The sequence below is a fragment of the Mobula birostris genome, chromosome 13 (genome assembly GCF_030028105.1).
Source record: "Mobula birostris isolate sMobBir1 chromosome 13, sMobBir1.hap1, whole genome shotgun sequence".
Lineage (NCBI taxonomy): Eukaryota > Metazoa > Chordata > Chondrichthyes > Myliobatiformes > Myliobatidae > Mobula > Mobula birostris.
This window is the reverse complement of record NC_092382.1, coordinates 17,677,998-17,702,219: the sequence shown is the minus strand read 5'-3', so window position 1 is coordinate 17,702,219 and position 24,222 is coordinate 17,677,998. Positions and strand designations below refer to the sequence as shown.

The following is a 24,222-nucleotide window of genomic DNA, read 5'->3' as shown; positions in this document are numbered from 1 at the left end:
AATGGAATTTAAATCCATGGAGGGTTATCGAAGAAGTTAGAGAGTGTTTGTTTTAGAGATTCAGCAGAATGAGTATTGGAGGACGATGAAGTCTCAGTGATCGTCTTCGCATAAAACAGAGGCCGGCAGATGTGTGGAGACCGAAGGGATCGAGGAACTGTGGATCGGACAAAAACTCTTGGCTGAGATGGGAGAACAACCGACATCTTGTTGATGGTTTGAGGGGCTGAATGGCCACCTCCTACTGTTTCTCACTTGATATTTCAGTGTTCCTGTCCAGCGAGGCTCCGGAGGAATGTGAATAGAAATTAGTGCTTACAAGCATAGAAGTGATTTCCATGAAACCTGCACAACTCCTGTTCGGGTGGGAATTGTGTATCGGACCGGGATGGGAATCGAAACCGTAACTCGGAGAACCGGGAGGTGGAGCGATGGGGATGGGGAAGACAAAGAGGGAAAATTTTAAAATGTAGCTGGTGTAAAAAATGAAATAACGTGTAAAACGCAGCGGTGGGTCGGGCTGCGTGTGAGGGGCGAGGAACAGAGTCACCGGTTCAGATGGGAGACCCTCCACCCGTCACGTGATCCCGTTTCTCGCTCCCATTTCAAGCGCAGATCTGCAGCATCTGCGGGGTTTTATTATCGAGGTCCCGCCTCCGCCTCAGCCCCCCGCTGCCGAGGCTCCGCCCCCGCTCTCACAGTCCCCGGATGGGCGGTGCTGTTCTTACCGTTCTCTGTTGAAGCGGATCGTTGGCTGGGAGCCGGTGAACCGATTGCTGTCTGCGGGACAAATTAATCAAGTTCTCATCGGTCAGTGTTGAGGCCGGTCACTAGGTGTGAACGCGACCGACAATTTCCCATCGGTGAGTACTGATGTCGATCCCGGTGGGGTGGGGTGGGGTGGGGGGGGTGCTGATGTTGGGCAGAGCGTCCCGTTAACTTCCTCGAACTGGCGGCCTCGTCCCACTTCCTGGACACAACCTGCCGGGGTCAGTCCGGCTTATGGGACCGTCACACCGAACCGCCTGAGATGAGCCGCCGCTCAGCCCCGGTTGTTCTGGTCCCAGGAGCGGGATGAGGTGGTGAAGCCGAGACTGAACAAATCCATTAAGATGTAGCTGGGGACCTTTACCTCCATCACCCGGCCCGGTCTCGGATCCAAACTTCACCTGGATCGGTGCCTGGGGTCTTTAATTGTTTTACATATGTCCAGCACACTGGAATCGGCCGTTCGGCCTGGTGTGTTCTTGCAGACGCGAGGGTTCAACAGAGTAATCACACCCTCGGGACACTGATCCACGTGTATGAGTAGTTTCATTTATCCCCCGTTCAGACAGGACAGTGAGATCCAGATCTCTAACGTAGGACAGTGAGATCCAGATCTCTAACGTCCTCTCGGGGTACTGGGAAGTTTATTTCCATCTTCTTTCCATTGCAACGACTTGCCGAAATGCAGCCAGTGTTTCCCGATATATGAGCCTATTAATGCGGGAATTAAGTGTTGTTTCATTTATCTGAGTTTCTCGGAATTGTGTACACTCCCTCCAGAAATTCCAAAGGAGCAACCCAGGCCGTCTAATATTTCCACACGATTAAAATGGGGAATCTTTATTTTGTTTTACATGTACAGAGGTAGAGTGAAAATCGTGTCTTCGGTATCATCCACACAGATCAATACATTACAGCAGTACATTGAGGCAAAACAATACCTGAGTGTAACAACTCATTCTGGTTACAGAGGAAGTGCAGTGCAGGTAGATATGTGGTGCAAGGTCAGATCGATTTAGACTGTGAGGTCAGGAGTCCACTCAACACGCTGGGAACATTCAGTTCGCTTATCACAGCAGAACGGACACCATCCCTGAGCCTGGTGGTATGTTTCTGTTTTATTTTATCTTCGCCCCTGTGGAAGGGTGAGAAGTGAGAATGTTCAGGTTGTGGGGATCTTTCATTATGTTGGCTGCTTTACTGAGGCAGCGGGAAGTGTAGACTGAGTCCATGGAGGGGAGTTTGGTTTCTATGGTGTGCTCAGCTGTGTCCACAGTTCTCCGCTACTTCATTCAGTTAAAGAAATAGCAGTAGACAGTAGTTGTATTAAGCTGTGCGGTATCGGGATGGGATACTTTCTCCGGAGCACTGATGAAGCGTGTAGGGTGGAAAACGACATATACCGAACTTCTTAGTCAAGTCAAGTTTATTGTCATTTCGACCATAAGCTACTGGGACAGTACACAGTAAAAAGAAAATAACGTTCCTCCAGGGCTATTGTTTGCTCTGGCTTTGTTATATTGGAATCTGTTATCTAGTAGTGTGTACTATTATTTCAGTGTCTGTGTATTACTGGACGACCATCGGAGAGTGCACTTGATTCCTTCTCCCACCGGGTTCCATCTGCTCATTCCCTGCCCATCTGGTTCAACCTCTATCCAGTCTGAATCCCACCAACTCAATGATATATATCAACCCACTGTTCAATCTCTGTCCAGTCTGTATCCCACCACATCAATGATATCTATCAACCATTTTGTTCAATCTCTGTCCAGCCTGTGTCCCAATGCCACAATGATATATTTCAGCAAACTCTCTTCTAAATTTTGTCTTCATTGCGAAGATTTGTTTTACAAGTTTTCCAGGATTGGGTTTTTGATAGCTGGAGCTACCAGAGGTTTAATTGAACACAGCAGGTGGCAGGGTAAAAGCAGCCATTTCAATTTTAGTTTCACCGTTACAAAATGGCTGCAGTGTTAATCTTTGTCAAAATGAAACTCACAGCATCTGATGTTGAGTTTGTTATTTCCTTTTTCGGTTATTTTCGGTGAGCCACTTCCTCTGTTTCCAGGGTAACAGCCCGTCAGAGCTGCAGCAAGTGCTGCACTTTCTATCGCTCTGTGGTCACCGCTTCTCAACGTAGAGACAGTGGCCTCAGGAGCAAATGTAACAGTGACTGTGGGAGGAAAGGATGCTGTGAGCATTGACTGTATGGAATGTATTGCACCAGGGTCAGAATGAACTGAGAACTAACAAATGGTTTGGGGTGGGGTGGCATTTACTGTTTAGGGTGTTGTTGATATTTTACAATCAGTTACTATCTGTGCATTAAAACGAGGAGGGAGAGAATACTACAGTTGCAGGAAATTCAAAGTAAGGAGGAGAAAATACTGGAAACGCTCAGCAGATCGGCAGCACCTTGGACAGTCTCAGTTCTGAAACTGGGTCTTCCACCATTTGTCCTTTCAGAGATGTAGTCTGATGAACTGAGTTCCCAGCATTTTCTACTTTATAATTTTACATTTTGTTCCTGCTACACTGCAGGAAACATGGCAGCCAGCTGTACTGGGCGAGATCCCACGCAGCAAGAAGATTGAACTGGGATTAGCTGAGACACTGCCGCATATTACCGGCAGCAAAGAGCCCTGGGAGAGTTGGTGCTTGAGATACAATCTTGGGATGGGGGCTCCAGGAATATGGAACTGGTAGTGTTTGGGCTTCGGTCTACGTTGGTGCTTTTGCAGATGTGGCTGGATGTTCCTCCTTCCGCAGTGAAGCAGACGTCTCCAGGGGCTGGATATTGGTAGCGTGAGTCTGTCAGTGTGAGATGTGGAAACACCCAATGTGATATGTGGAAAAGATGTGTGAGGCTCTGGGTGTGGGCTGTGACCCTCTGAGGTTGGATCCTGGAATACCACACGTTTTCACCCAGATAAAATGAATCAGGGGATCAGGTTGTCCGGGTTTATGAGATGTTGAGCGAATATTTCTGTTCTGTGCTCAGATGATTGGTTCTGAGGTTCTGGAGTTCTGAAGCAAAGCAGAGAATGAGTTCCCATTCCATCCCTCGCAGGGAGAGGCTGTGATTAATACGCTGTTTCGTGTTTGCCCCAGTAGAAATAGACCGGGGTTTCAGAATTCAATTCACTTTTGGAAATTCCCCCTCACTGTCAACTGTCTATCTGCCAGTGGGAGTCAAAGGGAAACTCAAGATGCTGAAGATAGAACAGAACGTGGAACAGTACATCACAGGAACAGGCACATCGGCCACAATGGTGTGCCAAACCAGATAAAAAATAAATCAACCCCCCCCAAAAAAAAATAATGACGCCTACGTACACAACGTCCATATCCTCTCAATCTTCCTCACACCCATGTGCCTACCTAAACATCTCTTAATAGCCTCCAATGTGTTGGCTTCCACCACCATAACAGACAATGCATTCCAGGCATCCACACCTCTCTGAGTAGAACAACTTACCCTAACATTTCCTTTGCAACTACTCCCTCACACCTTCATTGCATGTCCTCTGGTATTAGACATTTCTAAACAGTGAAACAATACTCCCCGTCTACTCTATCTATGTCTTTCATAATTTTATAAACCTCCATCCGATCTTCCCTCAGTCCCTACCACTCCATGGAGAACAACCCAAGATTTTCCACTAAAAACTGGATGATGTTTGAATCCATTCTGATGAAAGGTTAGGAAACCGAATTGCTAACTTTTTTCCTCTCCTCACAGCTGTTCCTTACCTGCTGAGCATTTCTAGTGATTCCAGTTTATCTGTATTACATTCACCCTGGAACATTTTGTGAGAGTTGACAGAAGAGTAAAGAAGGCACAGCTTTTCCTAGTACATTATCCTGGTACCAATTGTCCTGTTTTCCCCGGAAATGTATTCAGTACAGCTGTTGATAACAAGGTTCACAAGAATAATCTGAAGAATAAGCATTATGCATGTGGAGCATTTGATGGACCTGGGCCTGTGTTTAGTGGGGTTCAGAGGGATGGTGGTTGGGGTTTGGTGTGGGGGGGGTGGAAGTTAGGGCGGGGGTGATTATTTACACCAACTGAATAACAGCAAGTCTGGATGCAGTGGGAATGGAGAGGGTGTCTTGATTAGACGGAGAGTCTGGGATCTGAGAGTGCTGCCTCAGAATAAAGAAGCTTCACTTTAAAACTGAGGTGAGAGCAATTACTTCAGCCAAATGTTGGTTCATCTGTGGAATTTGATGCCACAGAGGGTGGTGGAGGCTGTCGTTAGGTATATTTATGTTCTGGATTGCTAAATGGGTTGAGTATTATAGCAGGGAAGCAACAATACAGTGTTGGAAAAATAATGCTTCATGATTGATTATGGAGCAGACTAGAATGACTGTATTACCTAATTCTACTATGTATTATGACTTGTATCTTATACCATGACTGAATGATGACTTATCAAAAAGAAGAGAAAATCTGCAGTTTCTGGAAATCCGAGCAATGGATGGCATGTTATCACCATTACACAGACCTGACTGTTACAAGGGCAGGATTGGTGTTTGATGCTCCAGGTTTTAGTTGTTTCATAATACATATGGGCGGGGGGTGGTGAATGGGGGGGAATTCTCTGTACTAATTAGGGATGGTATCACAGCGACATACACAGAGGACATCAATGTGGGTGAAAGTCAGAAACGGGAAGGGGGCTATCATTCTGGGAGTATTCTATAGGCCTCCCCCAAAGCCACAGGGATAATGAGAGCAGATAACTTGGCAGCGTTGGGAAAGGTGCAAAAGCAACAAGGTTGTTATCACTGTTGATCTCAACTTTCCTGATGTTGATTCCACCTCCTTGTTCCAAAATGTGTCAATGAGGCAGAATGTGTTGTGTGTCCAGGAAGGATTCTTGACACAGTATGTGGATGGGCTCACTGGAGGAGTTGCCGTACTGTATCTCGTATGAGGCAATGATGCTGGTCAGGTGACTGATGTCACAATGGGTGGCCCTTTTGAGATAGTAACCACAACACCCCAACTTTTATCATGGTCATGGACAAGGATAGTAGCAGACCCTACGAGACAGTATTTAATTAGTGGATGGATAGTTACAATGGTATTTGGAACAACTTTGGAGTGTAAATTGGGAAAACATTTTCAACGGGAAACACACAATGGAAATGTGAAGGTTGTTTCAAGAACACTTATATGCAGTTCGGGGTAGATTTGTTCCACCCACAGTGAAACAATGTTTATATAAACAAACTGTGATCACAAGAGATGAGAACATTTAAGCAAGAGGGAAAAGGAAGCATTATTTAGGTTTAGGAAGCAACATCCAAGCAAGGCTCCAGAGAATTATAACGTAGCCTGGAAGGAGGTTAAGAAGTGACTTAGAGGTCGAAGGAACTTGAGAAGTCCTTGAGAAGCAGGACGAAGGAAAGCCAAAGGTGTTCTGCATGTGGGAAAAGAAGAGGAGGATGAATAGACTGAGCGTAGGACTACACAGGAGCAAGGGAGGAAATGTGCCTGGAGGATGCGGTGATAGGCGAGGTGCTTAATGAATGCTTTGCTTCAGAGTTACCAATGAGATAGACAGTGATTGTGACGATAGCAGTTGGGATGTGTAGATGGAGTGAAGAGGCCAGGAGTGAAATGGGCCTGACACAGGAAATTGGGACCATCTCTGTGGGCACTGTGGTCAGCATTGTCTCATTGGGCTGAAGGGTCTGTGTCTGTGCTCTGTTGCTCTGTGACTCTATCAGTAAGATTCGCCAGATATCACTGGACAGACATACAGACATGGTGTGGGAGTTGATGTTAACAGGGAATGTTTGTTCCCTAAGCAAACTGCTGCTCTGATACACAGGGTGGTGATACGGTCACATTTTGCAAAGAATCGTACTCTCTCTGACTCACTGTCTGCTTGTTGTATGTAATTCAGGGCATCACCAACAGCTGGAGCTGTCCTGCACCGCGACCAAAGTGTGAACAAGACGACGACAATCGACAATCGTCAGTCAGAATCAGAATGGCTACAGGTATGTTCACTGGGCTCTTTATAATTAAACTTCTGCCCTGTAGCTGCACATCGAAGGTTCAATCGTTAGGCATTAATATCGAAATAGTAAAATGGATTCAGCAGTGGCTAGATGGGAGACGCCAGAGAGTAGTGGTGGATAACTGTGTGTCAGATTGGAGGACGGTATGTAGCGGTGTGTCTCAGGGATCTGTAGTGGATCAAGTGTTGTTTGTCATATATATTAATGATCTGGATGATGGGGTGGTAAATTGGATTAGTAAGTATGCAGATGATACTAAGATAGGTGGAGTTGTGGATCATGAAGAAGGTTTTCAAAGCTTGCAGAGAGGTTTAGACCACTTAGAAGAGTGGGCTGAAAGATGGCAGATGGAGTTTAATGCTGATAAATGTGAGGTGCTACATTTTGGTGGGACTAATCAAAATAGGACATACATGGTAAATGGTAGGGCATTGAAGAATGCAGTAGAACAGAGGGATCTAGGAATAATGGTGCATAGTTCCCTGAAGGTGGAATCTCATGTGGATAGGGTGGTGAAGAAAGCTTTTGGTATGCTGGCCTTTATTAATCACAGCATTGAGTATAGGAGTTGGGATGTAATGTTGAAATTGTATAAGGCATTGGTAAGGCCAATTTTGGAGTATTGTGCACAGTTCTGGTCACCGAATTATAGGAAAGATGTTAATAAAAGTTCAGAGAGTATAGAGGAGATTTACTAAAATGTCGCCTGGGTTTCATCTCCTAAGTTACAGAGAAAGGTTGAACAAGTTAGGTCTTTAGTCTTTGGAGCGTAGAAGATTGAGGGGGGACTTGATGGAGGTGTTTACAATTATGAGGGGGATTTATAGAGTTGATGTGGATAGGCTTTTTCCATTGAGAGTGGGGGAGATTCAAACAAGAGGACATGAGTTGAGAGTGAAAGAGCAGAAGTTTAGGGGTAACATGAGGGGGAACTTCTTTACTCAGAGTGTGGTAGCTGTGTGGAACGAGCTTCCAGCAGAAGTGGTTGAGGCAGGTTTAGTGTTGTCGTTTAAAATAAATTGGATAGATATATGGACAGGAAAGGAATGGAGGGTTATGGGCTGAGTGCAGGTTGATGGGACTAGGTGAGAGTAAGAGTTCGGCATGGACTAGAAGGGCCGAGATGGCCTGTTTCCATGCTGTAATTGTTATATGGTTAATAGTTTAGATGAAGAAACTTACACAGGTGCTAACAGGGCAGAGAAAAGTGTCATTGATCCCACTGGTAAAGCAGCTTTGTGTAATCGATCAGTCCAACAGTCCCAGTGCAGGGACCTGACACCAGTAATGGTCGAGTGACTTCGTTCACCAGGCAAAGCTCCACCTGAGTGAAAGGAGCCGGAGACCCTGAATCAGCAGGTTGAGAGTGAAACACAAACAGGAATGTGACGGCGGTGTTGTTTGTTACGTAAAAGTCCAGGCTCAGGGCTTGTTGCACATCGGCCTGTTTAGAGGTGAAAGACATCTCCAACTTTTATTTATAAAATTCAGATGAGGGAAATTTTCCAAACTCTGAGGGAAAGTAGATGAGGGAAATTTTCCAAACTCTGTTTTCTGTAACCGAGCCGAGAACATTGCCAGCCTTGGAAATGGCTGAGGATCAGGAGACACTTCATTTTAGATAAACTTGTGGTCTGGTTTGGTGTATCACTGTCTGGTATGGAGGGGCTACTGCACAGGACCGAAAGAAGCTGCAGGAAGTTGTAAATCTGGTCAGCTCCATCTTGGGTATGAATCTACAAAGTACCCAGGACATCTTCAGGGAGCAGTGTCTTAGAAAGGCAGCGTCCATTATGCAGGACCTTCAGCACCCAGGGCATGCCATTTTCTCACCGTTACCATCAGAAAGCAGGTACAGAAGCTTGAAGGCACACACTCAGCGATTCAGGAACAGCTTCTTCCCCTCTACCATCCGATTCCTAAATGGACATTAAATCTCTGGACACTACCTTAGATTTTTTTAATATACAGTCTTTCTGTTTTTGCAAGTTTTTAAAAAATCTATTTAATATTCATAATTGGTTTACTTGTTTATTTTTTTTATTCAGTATTATTTTTTTCTCTGCTAGATTATCTATTGCATTGAGCTGCTGCTGCTAAGTTAACAAATTTCACATCACATGCCGGTCATAATAAACCTGATTCTGATTTTGTTTTAATATCCCAATCCATGTCTGGTCTGTGGCCAAATGGTGAAAGTGAGTTCTCAATATTTCCCTCTTGAGATGATCTGCTACCTGAATTTAAATTCCCAGTGCCTCTGATGGGAGACCCGGTATAACCAGTGACCAACTGTCTCTGTCTCCGGTGGGCATTGTGATTGTGCTCAACTCTGTGATTCCAGGTGGAATAAAACAGAGATTACAGCCTGGAAATGAATCCTTTTATTTGTGTTTACAGCCTCCTCTGACTGCATGCAATTTATACTCATCACCCGCCACGTGAAAAAATGCCCCTTCAGTCCCTTTTAAATTTCTGCCCTCGAGTCTCAGACTCCCCTAACCTGGGAAACATATTATGACTATCCACCCTCTCTGCACCCCTGATTACTTTATGTATGTGTGTAAGGTCACCCTTCAAGCTCCCCTGATCCAGGGCAAACTGTCCCAGCCGAAACATATAACACAAAAACCAAGCAGCTCCATTCAGTAACGTACTTGTCAATCTCCTCGACAGTCTTTCCAGCTGAATCACATCCATCCTATAGATCAGCAACCGCAAATGAACGCAAAGCTCTCTCGGTGAGACTTTAAGTTTAGCTACGAGAACTGCACGCCAAGACGCTCCCTTTGCCAATGACTTGTATAGTTGTTACATGACAATCATCCTCCAGGTGACGGGATGGGACCCAGGGGACCAGGCATCAAGGCAATGGTCAGTCTGTGACCCAGGGGACAAGACAATGTAAGACAAAGCAAACGGAGAACGTGTGATCTAGAGGATCGGACCATGAGTAATCCAGTGGATTGTTTGTGAGTGACACAGGTGACTGGACAGTTTGTGACCCAGGGAGATTTATGTTTACGAAAGATAATCCCAGTGATAATTCCCCGTATCACCTGATGCTGTTCCATTAATAACCGCTGGTTATCAGTGTGTTCAACTAATGCGTAGTCGGTGATCAGTATTACTGTGTCTATCCAGTTTTTTCCTGGGAGTGGATGTGTCCAGACACCGGCTTATTGTGATGGTCACCTAGCAGGAAGTGTGGTTCACATTGACCAGCACAGTCCCACTCCAAATCTGGTCAGCCGGAGTCTCGGCTCCATTGCAGACACTCATTGTGAATCCTTGTTCGAGTATAAATCACTCTAAACCTGCTATTGCTCATTTACTTCAGGTGGGAAATTAAATCGGGTACGGAAAGTACTCAAGAGGTTTTTACCAGGCAACTCATTGAGGGAAGATGATCGGGACACGGGAAGCAAGGTACCAAAGCAGGGTCAGATTCAGAGCAATGTCCCAATGGAATGCGGTCCGGCCGCAGCGGAAGTGGAGCAAATTCAGCCCAGAGACAGTGACGTCAGAGACACTGAGCAGAACCCTGGAACCAGTACAAGTGAGGCGACTGTCTGTCAGCCCAGAGACAGTGACGTCAGAGACACTGATCAGAACCCTGGAACTGGTACAAGTGAGGCGACTGTCTGTCAGCCCAGAGACAGTGACGTCAGAGACACTGATCAGGACCCTGGAACCAGTACAAGTGAGACGACTGTCTGTCAGCCCAGAGACAGTGACGTCAGAGACACTGATCAGAACCCTGGAACCGGTACAAGTGAGGCGACTGTCTGTCAGCCCAGAGACAGTGACGTCAGAGACACTGATCAGGACCCTGGAACCAGTACAAGTGAGACGACTGTCTGTCAGCCCAGAGACAGTGACGTCAGAGACACTGATCAGAACCCTGGAACTGGTACAAGTGAGGCGACTGTCTGTCAGCCCAGAGACAGTGACGTCAGAGACACTGAGCAGGACCATGGAACCAGCACAAGTGAGGCGACTGTCTGTCAGCTCAGAAGCTCATTAAACACGGAATTGTCAAGTCCCCAACAGGGAGTGGGTGAGTGAAATATGAGGGTAATGTTTTCGCAGAATGTGGCAGGGAGGAGGGTAAATGTGATTCCTTGTTGGAGGGTTGGTCAGAGAGGGGAAATGTGTGGATGTGGTACATGTGGTGTAGGGGGGCACCCGTTACCGCACTACAGGAAATGTACTACCTGTTCTGATGATATCCAGGATGTGTATCAGAGGAAACGCAGCTATCCGGATAAGAGAGTATTTCCAGGATAACAGTTGTGGGAAATGTATTCGCCAGGATGGAGAGAGTATCTCTGGGAAGCGACTATCATTGGCAGTCCCAACATTTATTGCCAATCTTAAACCGCGATGGGTGAGTGGGTGGGACGGTGGGAGAAACAGGTTTCTAGTAAATGTGGTCCTTCTGGTAACGTCATGTCTAGCGCATTGATGGTTCGGTTTTAGTCCAGTGTCAGAGATTAGGATAAAATCCATGTTTCCAGATGAAGGCAGGTGAACACTGAGGTTGTTGACATGACTGGTTTGTTGGGTTGGGTGAGAGCGGTGGAGACAGGTGATATTTGAGTTTGTGACTACATTCACTTTTTATATTTGCAGAGCCAGAGTTTACAATCTCTGACCTCCTGGCAGAGGGGGAGAAATATCGACTGTACCAGCTGACAAAGTTCTACAGAGACAGACTTAAACAAGCGATTGAAGAAAAGGTTGAGAGACTCGGTTGGATGTTGACAAAGGAGGGACATTTCAGTAGAGAAGAAAATGAGGTGAGTGTATTTAGTCTATTGTCACCGAACTGCTGGTATCAGAGGGAATATTGATTAATATTCATCTCCTGCACGTTCTAGGAGTTCTACGTGGCAATGGAGATGTTGATCTCTGATGGTCTCCAGCAGATCTGGTTTCAGCTGTTAAGGTGGGGAGCACTGGGAACTACAGGTTCAGCGTCACCTTTTCCTCTCACACCTGCTGTATTTATCAGTGTGATATACGAGCAGTGGCTGCATATCTGGGCTGTTGAACAGACATTCAGTCTAAAACTAATTTCACGTCTTATCGGGACCGTCAGTCAAATTCACCTCAGCTCATTAATCCAGGATGAATATTGTCAGATTGTCAACTGGGACAACTGGCTTCACTGCGGTACTTGAGGGAGGGAAACCTGCTAACCACAGCTGGTCTGGTCTCCATCTGAGTTCCCTAACAGAGTAGCTGACTTGTCATATTCATAGAAAAGTACAGTACAGAAACAGGCCCTTTGGCCCATCTATTCCATGCCAGACTACTGAAGCTGCCTATTCCCACTGACCTGCACTGGGCCATGGCGCTCTATACCCTTACCATTCATGTATCTATCCAGACTTCTCTTCACCGCTTGTACCACTCGCACTTCTCGCTCGTTCCACACTCTCACCACCCCCTGAGTGAAGAGTTTCCCCTCATTTACCCTATCTATACACCTTATATTTTTGTGTACCTCTGTCAAACCACCCTTCAATCTTCTGCGTTCCAAGGCATAAAGTCCTAACCTGTTCAGTCTTTCCTTATACCTCAGGTCCTCCAGTTCCAGCAACATACTTCACAACCTGCTTCACCTCTGTCCTCGAAGTAGGTAATCGGATCTGCACACAGTACTGAAAACTAGGCCTGACCAACGTTTTATACACGTTGAACACCATATTTCACGTCCTGTACTCAATATTTTCATTTATGAAGGCTCGTGTGACAAATACTTTCTGTCCAATCTATCAACCTTTGCTGCCACTTTTAATGATTATGGACCTGTTCTCTCAGATCACTTCGCTCTACCGCACTCCTCAGTGCCCTACCGGTCACTGTATAAGACTGACCCTGCTTGGTCCTTCCAAAGTGCAACATGTCGCACTTGTCTGTATTAAATTGCATCCGCCATTTTCAGCCCATTTCTCAGCTGGTTTAGACACCACTGCAAGGTTTGGTAGTCTTCCTCACTCTCCACTCTTGGTGTCATCTGCAAATTCGCTGATCCAGTTAACCACATTTTCACCCAGATCATTGATATAGATGACAAACAACATCGGATCCAGCACCGATCCCTGTGGCACAGCACATATTACAAACTCCCAGTCAGAGATTCAACAGTCTCTAACCACTCTCTGCCTTCTTCCAAAAAGCCATTGTCTAATCCAAATTACCAGTTTACCTTGAGTGCTGAGCAACTGCACTTTCTTGACCACCCTCCCTTGCGGTGCCTTGTCAAATGTCGTGCTAAAGTCCATTCAGACAACACCCACTTCCTTCCATTCATCAACTTTCCCGGTAACTTCCTGGTTCAACATTCAGATTGGTTAGACAGGAACTACCACGCACAAAGCTGATATCGCATGACACCAAAAATCAATAGGTTGTCCTGAAAGGACATATATATCACAAGAACCTTTTGGTAAGCACTTTACATTATTAGCCAGCACCCCTTCATATTTCATATTCTCTCTACTTACGGCTTTTCGTTGCTTTCTGCTGGTTAGTAAAAGCCTCCCAGTCCTTCTGTTTTCCATTATGTTTTGCTATACTCTATACCCTCTCCTTTGCTTTTGTGCTGCATTGACTTCCTCGTCAGCCACGGTTGATCATCCTGCCTTTGGAATAATTCTTCATATTTGGGATTATCTACCTCTACCTGTGCCTTCTGAATCACTCCCAGAATCTTCATCTATTCCTAGTCATAGTCATAGTCATAGTCATACTTTATTCCTGCTTGGTTGTTGCCTCTTCCAATTTATTTTTGCCCAGCTCCTCTCTCATTTCTCTGTAATTCATTTATTCCAGTGTAAACTGATACATCTGACTTTTACCTTCTCCCTCTCAAACTTCAGTGTCAGTTCTGCTATTTTATGATCGCTGCCTCTTAGGGGTTTATTTACCTTAAGCTTCCCAATCAAATCTGGTGCAATACACAACACTGAATCCAGATTTGCCTTTCCTATAGTGGACTCAACCATAGGCTTCTCTCAAAAACCATCTCATAGGCATTCTATAAATTCCCTCACTTGGGATTCAACACCGACCTGATTTTCCAAAGCTACCTGCATATTGAAATTCCCCATGACTATTTTAACATTGAAATCTTTACATGCCTCTCCTCTCTCCCACTGGAATTTGTATCCCACATCCTGGTTACTGTTCCATCAGGGTCATTTTCTTTCCTACACAGTATCTTAACAACTACACCGTCCAATCTGCTATCACTTCTTTAGAAGCACATTTCATTTTTTATGACAACAGAGTCAACCCAACCCTTTCACCCACCTGCCTCTCCTTTCGATTAAATATTTATCCTTGGATGTGAGCACACAAATATGATCTTTCAGCCACGATTCAGTGATGCCCACCATCCATTTTTTGCTCCCTCGCTCTCCCTCTCTTCCGTTCTTGTTGTCACATCTTTTTGATGTAATGTTACACATTGATGGATAAGTAAATTAATCACGTTGAATATACTGCAGGGTGACAGTAAATCCTTATTCTTTCACAATATTGATTTAGAAGTTCCCTCAGCTAGAGTTTCTTTGTTAACGACTGAACCCAGGGAGGATCAGGCAGCAGCCCAGTGACTGCATCATTTCTGAAGCTACTGGGACCATGAACAGATATTAACCTGCACATTCTCCATGTTCGTCTGTCTGCTCCGTGGTAAATTTATTACTTTCCTTTTCTAGAAAGTCACTGAACTGACAGAGAAGGGAAACCGGACTGAGAGTTCCAGACTCTTCCTCAGTTTGGTGATGGAGAAAGGCTCCCGGGCCCGGAGGGCGATGTGGGAATCCTTTGTGACATGGAGGACTGAGTTACCGAAGTTGGACAGAATACTGAGGGAAATACAGGAACTCGGTACGTTAAAACCACACACTGAACACAAAGGCACATTGAAATAAACATTTTAGTTATTTTAATTATTTTAGTTCTGTTTCCATGGATTTTTTTAATATTTAAACAGGTCCTGCTCCACAGGAATACATGAACATCGCCCAAGGGTTATCTGAATTACCCACCCAACTGATAGGTGAGTGATGAAATGCTCAGTTCAAACCACACCTCAAGTGTTAGTCTGTGACTTGGCAAAACCTGGGAATCAAAATTCACCATTAGCCATTCGCTGATCTCTGGATTGAAGTAACAATTCAAAGTATCTCTCTTTGCAGCCTGAATATTCTACATTTTATTTTTCTATTAATCCATCTGTTGGTTCTGCTGAAGCCTTCACTCCAGGTCCTAACGCTCTGGGAATGCCCACACACCCCAGGCAGGCTCCTGATACACTGTATGACCCAGTCCAGGTGAGTTTTCTATCTTCAGACCTTCCATCTTCCAAGCCCCTTTTCCTTTGTAATAGCACCACACACAATTCTGTTCACTGGTGTTCATTACTTTTTGTAATTCCGCTAGTGACTTCTATAGAGTTTGTCTGGTATTTCCTTTTCACCCGTTACTGCAGCTACAACATCATTTTTCAGCGGTCCAATATCGAACCTCTCCTGTTTTTTTACTCTTTATATATCTGGGAAAGTTTAAAAAAATATTTTGGTATTCTTTCTTATATTATTGACCATATGCTTGCATTTGCTGTACCTTCATGTATATCTAGGAACATATATAACATAGTTGCCTTCGACATGACTCAGATAGTAAATTCCAGGTACCAGAACTCAATGAAAAAAAAACACTCTCAATTGCTGTAAATTTACCACATCTCATCTTAACCAAATACCCTCTGATATTAGACACCAGTCTTATGTAAAAAAATAACAAACAAAATACAGGCTGTCGACCCAAATCTTATCTCTCAAACTTGTACACCTCTGTCAGAACTCTATTCTAACTCCAGAGTAAACAAACCAAGTTTATCAAACCTCCACTTGTAGCACATGCCACCGAATCCAGGCAACACCCTGATGAACCTGTTCTGTACCCTCTCTAATCCTTCCAAGAGCTGGACAATCAGAAGTGAATACAATACTCCAGATGCACCCTAAAATCATAAGACTTAGGAGCAGAATTAAGCCAATCGGCTCAGTGATTTTGCTCCCCAGATCCTCTCAACCCCATTATCCCGCCTTCTGTAAATGTTGATGCTCTTCCTAATCAGGAACATATCGATCTGCATTTTAAATATATCCAATGGCGTGTCTTCCTCAGCAGTCCATGACAATAATTTCACAGATTCACCACCCGCCAGCGAAGGCATTTCTCCCAGTGTGCGTCCCCGCCAGCCAGGACAATTCCCCACAGTTCCCAAGCATATTAATTTTCTGTATGAGCCTCCCATGTGGGACCTTGTCAAATATTCTACCGACATACAAGTAGACCTGTGACTAGTGGTGTGCCACAGGGATCAGTGCTGGGTCCATTGTTATTTGTCATCTATATCAATGATGTGGATGATAATGTCGTAAACTGGATCAGCAAATTTGCTGATGATACAAATATTGGAGGTGTAGTGGACAGTGAGGAAGGTTTTCAAAGCTTGCAGAGGGACTTGGACCAGTTGGGAAAATGGGTTGAAAAATGGCAGATGGAGTTTAATACAGACAAGTGTGAGGTATTGCACTTTGGAAGGACAAACTGAGATAGAACATGCAGGGTAAATGGTAAGGCACTGAGGAGTGCAGTAGAACAGAGGGATCTGGGAATACAGATACAAAATTCTCTAAAAGTGGTGTCACAGGTAGATAGGGTCGTAAAGAGAGCTTTTGGTACATTGGCCTTTATTAATCAAAGTATTGAATATAAGAGCTGGAATGTTATGATGAGATTGTATAAGGCATTGGTGAGGCCGAATCTGGAGTATTGTGTTCAGTTTTGGTCACCAAATTACAGGAAGGATATTAATAAGGTTGAAAGGGTGCAGAGAAGGTTTACAAGGATGTTGCCGGGACTTGAGAAACTCAGCTACAGAGAAAGGTTGAATAGCTTAGGACTTTACGTAGAAAAATGAGGGGAGATTTGATAGAGGTATATAAAATTATGTTGGGTATAGATAGAGTGAATGCAAGCAGGCTTTTTCCACTGAGACAAGGGGAGAAAAAAAAACAGAGGACATGGGTTAAGGGTGAGGGGGGAAAAGTTTAAAGGGAACATGGGGGGTGCGGGCTTCTTCACACAGAGAGTGGTGGGAGTGTGGAATGAGCTGCCAGACGAGGTGGTAAATGTGGGTTCTTTTTTAACATTTAAGAATAAATTGGACAGATTGAAGACAAGTACGACATGTTGCACTTTGGAAGGACCAAGCAGGGTCGGTCTTATACAGTTACCGGGAGGGCACTGAGGAGGGTGGTAGAGTGAAGTGATCTGGGAATACAGGTCCATAATCATTAAAAGTTTTGGATGGGGTTTGCATCTTGACAACTTGATTGAGTTCCTCCAGGATGTGACAAAGGTGATGGATGAAGTTACACATGGATGTTGTCTAGAAACCATAGAAACCATAAAAAAAACTACAGCACAGAAACAGGTGTTTTGGCCCTTCTTGGCCCTGCTGAACCCCAAACCACCTCAAACATTCTCTCTTTCATACTGCCATGGGGCGGAAGATATAAAGACTGAAGGTGTGTACCACCAGCCTCAGGGACAGCTTCAATACTGCATTTATAAGACTACTGAATGGTCACCTACTATGTTATTATTGGCTCTTAATAATATTAAGACAATTATATAATTGTAGCATCGTGCATCCGGTAACTAATAACAACTCACTTAGATAACCACAATATACTCACAGGGCAGCAGAAAAAATACCGTTCGGTTATGAACAACAGATAACAGATTATGCAATTCTATTTCAAAACCTGTGGAAAGCAGAAATCTTTCAGTGTAATATTGGCTATCAAAAAACATTTGATTCTCTCCCTCACATGGTTAAGAGAAGTTCCAAATAGATATAAAATTCATCCAATACTTGTGAAATTTCTACAACATCTGATGAATCATTGGCATAAAATAATCGTCCTATTAACAACCACAAAGGGACAACCACCATTATCAAAATTGAGGGATTTTCCAGAGCGACTCACTAAGGCCAGTATGGTTTTGTTTGGCTTTAAACCTGCTTATAATTTACTAAAATGGACAAAAATCAGGTATCAAATCAGGTAAAAAGTACGAATTATACCTTTGCACAGCTATACATTGGTGATTTGAAATTATTTGCTCTTGCATCAGCAAAACTAAAACAAATAATTCAGATAAAAAAAAAAACAATTTCCAAAGATACAAGCATGAACTTTAGACTAGAAAAGTACAGAACATGAAACATAAAGAAAGGTGCAATAGAGCCAGTAGAATATCAAACAGAGCATCAGGGGACAATGCAACAGAATATCAAACATATATTTAGGATATCAATAACAAAGAAAATAGATAATAGTGTGATAAAGGAAAACCTTCCAACAAAATTTACTTTAAGACCAAAGAAAATCTGAATTTATTGCAAGTCTGAAGAAAATCTGAATTTACATCAAGGATCAAGAAAATCTGCTAAACAGAGCTGAACAGTAAAAATATAACAAAGGTAGTATACACTCACTATGCCCATATTGACGTATAATTTTGGTATAATATCCTGGTCTGAAACAGATCTGGAAAATATGCCAAGAAAAATAAGAACTTAAATGACAGTTTCTAGAAAACGCCATGTGTACTGGATCACACTTAGATTGATATGAATGAGGACAGTATGAGTATGGTGAATAACAGAACTAAAAAAATGAGACAACAGCCAGATAAAAATTCTCAGAATCAGGGTTAATATCACAGACACATGTCGTGAAAATTGTTTTTCTGTGCCAGCAGCACAATTACAGTAAAGTGTGCTCGGTGAGTGTGTGTTTATGTATGCACTTGTAGAAATAGAGTTGTATCAGCGTGAATTAATCAGTCTGATGTCCTGGTGGAAGAAGTTGTCGCGGAGCCTGTTGGTCCTGGCTTTTATGCTGCGGTACCGTTTCCCGGATAGTAGCAGCTGGAACAGTTTGTGGTTGGTGAGATTTAGGTCCGGAATGATCCTTCGGGCCCTTTTTACCCCGTCTCTGAAATGTCCGGAATAGTGGGAAGTTCACATCTACAGATGCACTGGGCTGTCCGCACCGCTCTCTGCAGAGCCCTGCGATTGAGAGAAGCACAGATCCCATACCAGGTAGTGATGCAGCCAGTCAGGGTGCTCTCAACTGTGCCCCTGTAGAAAATGGTTAGCATTTGGGGGCCCATCCCAAACTTCCTCTACCATCTGAGGTGAAAGAGAGGCTGTTGTGCCTTTTTCACCACGCAGCCGGTGTGTACAGACCATGTGAGATCCTCAGTGACGTGAATGCCAAGGAACTTAAAGCTGTTCACCCTCTCAGCCCCAGATCCATTGATGTCAATAGGGGTTAGCCTGTCTCCATTCCTCTTGTTCTTGTGACATTGCGACCAGCTCCTTTGTTTTTTGCGACATTGAGGGAGAAGTTGTTTTCCTGACACCACTGTGTCAGAGTGATGACTACTTCTATGTAGGCTACCTCGTTATTATTTGAGATTTGGCCAATCAATACAGTATCGTCAGCAAATTTAATTAGCAGATTGGAGCTGTGGGTGGCGACACAGTCATGTGTATACAGAGAGTAAAGGAGGGAGCTTAGGACACAGCCCTGAGGGGCACCTATATCGAGTGTCAGAGGGGCAGAGGTGAGGGAGCCCACTCTTACCACCTGCTGGCGATCTGACAGGAACTCCACGATCCAGCTGCACAAGGCAGGGTCGAGGTCGAGGTCTTTGAGCTTCTTGTTAAGCCTGGAGGGAATGATGGTATTGAATACTGAACTATAGTCCAAGAACAGCATTCTCACATAAGCATCACTCTTCTCCAGATGTTCAGAGGCGCTGGCTGTCCACTCTATCTATTCCTCTTAATATCTTGTACACTTCTATCATGTCTCCTCTCATCCTCCTTCTCTCCAAAGAGTAAAGCCCTAGCTTCCTTAATCTCTAATCATAATGCATAATCTCTAAACCAGGCAGCATCCTGGTAAATCTCCTCTGTACCCTTTCCAATGCTTCCACATCCTTCCTATAGTGAGGCGACCAGAACTGGATACAGTACTCCAAGTGTAGCCTAACCAGAGTTTTATAGAGCTGCATCATTACATCGCTACTCTTAAACTCTATCCCTCGACTTATGAAAGCCAACACCCCATAAACTTTCTTAACTACCCTATCTACCTGTGAGGCAACTTTCAGGGATCTGTGGACATGTAACCCCAGATCCCTCTGCTCCTCCACACTACCAAGTATCCTGCCATTTACTTTGTATTCTGCCTTGGAGTTTGTCCTTCCAAAGTGTACCACCTCACACTTCTCCGGGTTGAACTCCATCTGCCACTTCTCAGCCCACTTCTGCATCCCATCAATGTCTCTCTGCAATCTTTGACAATCCTCTACGCTATCTACAACACCACCAACCTTTGTGTCATCTGCAAACTTGTCAACCCACCCTTCTACCCCCACATCCAGGTCGTTAATAAAAATCAGGAAAATTAGAGGTCCCAGAGCAGATCCTTGTGGGGCACCACTAATCACAACCCTCCAATCTGAATGCACTCCCTCCACCACCACCCTCTGCCTTCTGCAGGCAATCCAATTCTGAATCCACCTGGCCAAACTTCCCTGGATCCCATGCCTTCAGACTTTCTGAATAAGCCTACTGTGTGGAACCTTGTCAAATGCCTTACTAAAATCCATGTAGATCATATCCACTGCACTACCCTCAACTATGTGCCTGGTCACCTCCTCAAAGAACTCTATCAGGCTTGTTAGACATGATCTGCCCTTCACAAAGCCATGCTGACTGTCCCTGATCAGACCATGATTCTCTAAATGCCCATAAATACTATCTCTAAGAATCTTTTCCAACAGCTTTCCCACCACAGACGTAAGGCTCATTGGTCTATAATTACCCGGACTATCCCTACTACCTTTTTTGAACAAAGGGACAACATTCGCCTCCCTCCAGTCCTCTGGTACCATTCCCGTGGACAACGAGGACATAAAGATCCTAGCCAGAGGCTCAGCAATCTCTTCCCCCACCTAATGGAGAAGCCTGCGGAATATTCTGTCTAGCCCAAGGGACTTATCCATCCTAATGTATTTAAACAACTCCAACTCCTCCTCTCCCTTAATATCAACATGCTCTAGAACATCAACCTAACTCATATTGTCCACACCATCATCAAGTTCTCTCTCATTGGTGAAAACTGCAGAGAAGTATTCATTGAGCACCTCACTCACTTCCACAGCTTCCAGGCACATCTTCCCACCTTTATCTAAATGGACCTACCTTCACTCCTGTCATCCTTTTGTTCTTCACATAAGTGAAGAATACCCCAGAAGAGATCCCAATGATCCAAACCCCCTGCTCCCTGCACCAACTCCTCAGCCACGCATTCAACTGCCATCTCCTCCAATTCTTACCATCACTGTCACGTAGCACTGGCAGCAATCCTGAGAACGCCACCCTTGAGGTCCTGCTCTTTAGCCTTCTGCCTAGTTCCCGAAACTCACACTTCAGGACCTCATCCCTCTTCCTGCCTATGTCGTTGGTGCCAACATGTACCATGACTTCTGGTTGCTTGCCCTCTCATACCAGGATATCGTGCACCCGGTCAGAGACATCCCGGACCCTGGCACCCGGGAGACAACAAACCATGCGGGTGTCCTTCTCACGTCCACAAAATCTCCTGTCTGCTCCCCTGACTATAGAGTCTCCAATGACGACAGCTCTCCTCTTCTCCGTCCCACCCTTCTGCACCACAGGGTCAGACTCAGTGCCAGAGGCCCTGCCACCGTGGCTCACACCCGGTCGGTTGTCCCCGCCAACAGTATCCAGAATGGTGAACATATTATTGAGGGAAATGGCCACAGGGGTGCTCTGCACTACCTGTCTGCTCACCTTCACTTTCCCCCCTCTGACCGTCACCCAACGACCTGCTTCCGACAGCCTAGGTGTGACTACCTCCCTGTAGCTCTCATCTATGACTGCCTCATTCTCCCTTATGAGTCGAAGGTCATCCAGCTGCTCTAGATTCCTTCCAGATCGCCAAGATCTTGACACACTGTGAGACCGCACAGACCCCTGATAGTGTCCTGAGACACTCTGAGACCCACGCACCCTGACAACATCCTGTCACGCTGTGAGACCGGACACAAACCTGAGAGGGTCCTGACACACTGTGAGACCCGACACACCACGGGCAGGGTCCGGACACACTGTAAGACTCCACACAACCTGGACTCGGTCCTCACACACTGTGAGACCCCACACACTCCCAAAAGGGTCCAGACACATTGTGATACCTCAAACACCCCTGGATGGCTCCTGACACACTGTGAGACCCCACACACCCCTGACAGGGTCCTGACACACTGTGAGACCCCACACACCCCTGCCAGGGAACTGGCACACTGTGAGACCCCACACACCCCTGGCCGGCTCCTCACACACTGTATGAGACCCCACACACCCCTGACAGGGTCCTGACACACTGTGAGACCCAACACACCCCTGACAGGGTCCTGACGAACTGTGAGACCCTACACCTCTCTGACAGGGTGCTGACACACAGTGAGATCCCACACACACCTGACAGGGTCCTGACACATTGTGGTACCTCAAACACTACTGAGAGGGTCCTGACACACTGTGAGACACCACACATCCCTGAGGGAGACCTGGCACACTGTGAGACCGCACACACACCTGGCCAGCTCCTGACACACTGAGACCCCACACACCCCTGACAGGGTCCTGACACACTGTAAGACCCTTCACCCCTCTGACAGGGTGCTGACACACAGCGAGATCCCACACACTCCTGACATGGTCCTGACACACTGTGAGACGCAACATACCCCGGACAGGGTCCTATAGAAAATAGACAAGAGACAATAGGTGCAGGTGTAGGCCATTCGACCCTTCGAGCCTGAACCGCCATTCACTGTGATCATGACTGATCATCCTCAATCAGTATCCAGTTCCTGCCTTATCCCCATAACCTTTGATTCCACTATCTTTAAGAGCTCTATCCATCTCTTTCTAAAAAACATCCAGAGACTTGGCCTCCACTGCCTTCTGGGGCAGAGCATTCAATATATCCACCACTCTCTGAGTGAAAAAGTTTTTCCTCAACTCCGTTCTAAATGGCCTACCCCTTATTCTTAAACTGTGGCCTTTGGTTCTGGACTCACCCATCAGCGGGAACAGGCTTCCTGCCTCCAGCATGTCCAATCCCTTAATAATCTTATATGTTTCAATAAGATCCCCTCTCAGGCTTCTAAATTCCAGAGTATACAAGCCCAGTCACTCCAATCTTTCGACATATGACAGTCCCGCCATCCCGGGAATTAACCTTGTGAACCTACGCTGCACTCCCTCAATAGCAAGAATGTCCTTCCTCAAATTTGGAGACAAAAATTGCACACAGTACTCCAGGTGTGGTCTCACCAGGGCCCTGTACAACTGCAGAAGGACCTTTTTGCTCTTGTACTCAATTCCCCTTGTTATGAAGGCCAGCATGCCATTAGCTTTCTTCACTGCCTGCTGTACTTGCATGCTTAATTTCACACTGATGACACTCTGTGAGACCCCACACACCCCTTACAGGACCCTGATACACTGTGAGACCCCACACACCCCTTACAGGACCCTGACACACTGTGAGACCCCACACACCCCTGACAGGGACCTGACACACTGTGAGACCCCACACACCCCTGACAGGGCCCTGACACACTGTGAGACCCCACACACCCCTGACAGGGCCCTGACACACTGTGAGACCCCACACACCCCTGACAGGGCCCTGACACACTGTGAGACCCCACACACCCCTGACAGGGTCCTGACACACTGTGAGACCCCACACACCCCTGACAGGGTCCTGACACACTGTGAGACCCCACACACCCCTGCCAGGATCCTGACACACTGTGAGACCCCACACACCCCTGACAGGGTCCTGACACACTGTGAGACCCCACACACCCCTGACAGGGTCCTGACACACTGTGAGACCCCACACACCCCTGACAGGGTCCTAACACACTGTGAGACCCCACACACCCCTGACAGGGTCCAAGCACTCTGTGAGATCCCCACACCCTTGAAAGGATCTTGACACACGGTGAGACCTGACATACCCCTGACAGTGTCGTGACACACTGTGAGACCCCAAACACACCTGACAGGTTCCTGACAACCTGTGAGACCCCACACACCCGTGACAGGGTCAGGACAAGCTGTGACGCCCCACACACACCTGACAGGACACTGACACACTGTGAAACTCCACACACACCTGACAGGACACT

General features: G+C 45.7%; 1 protein-coding gene across 1 annotated transcript in view; it reads left to right on the top strand.

Annotated features, from left to right (window-relative positions):
* Nucleotides 1-718: 718 nt before the first annotated feature.
* The window catches only part of LOC140208466 (NACHT, LRR and PYD domains-containing protein 3-like), a 35,477-nt gene continuing 11,973 nt past the window's right edge, over nt 719-24,222 (top strand). Inside the window, exons 1-6 of the mRNA XM_072277145.1 lie at nt 719-863; nt 6,696-6,792; nt 10,154-10,873; nt 11,449-11,615; nt 14,547-14,718; nt 14,825-14,890. Of these exons, the coding sequence (XP_072133246.1) occupies nt 6,783-6,792; nt 10,154-10,873; nt 11,449-11,615; nt 14,547-14,718; nt 14,825-14,890 (1,135 nt within the window). The 5' untranslated portion in view covers nt 719-863; nt 6,696-6,782. The remainder of the gene's footprint in view (nt 864-6,695; nt 6,793-10,153; nt 10,874-11,448; nt 11,616-14,546; nt 14,719-14,824; nt 14,891-24,222) is intronic.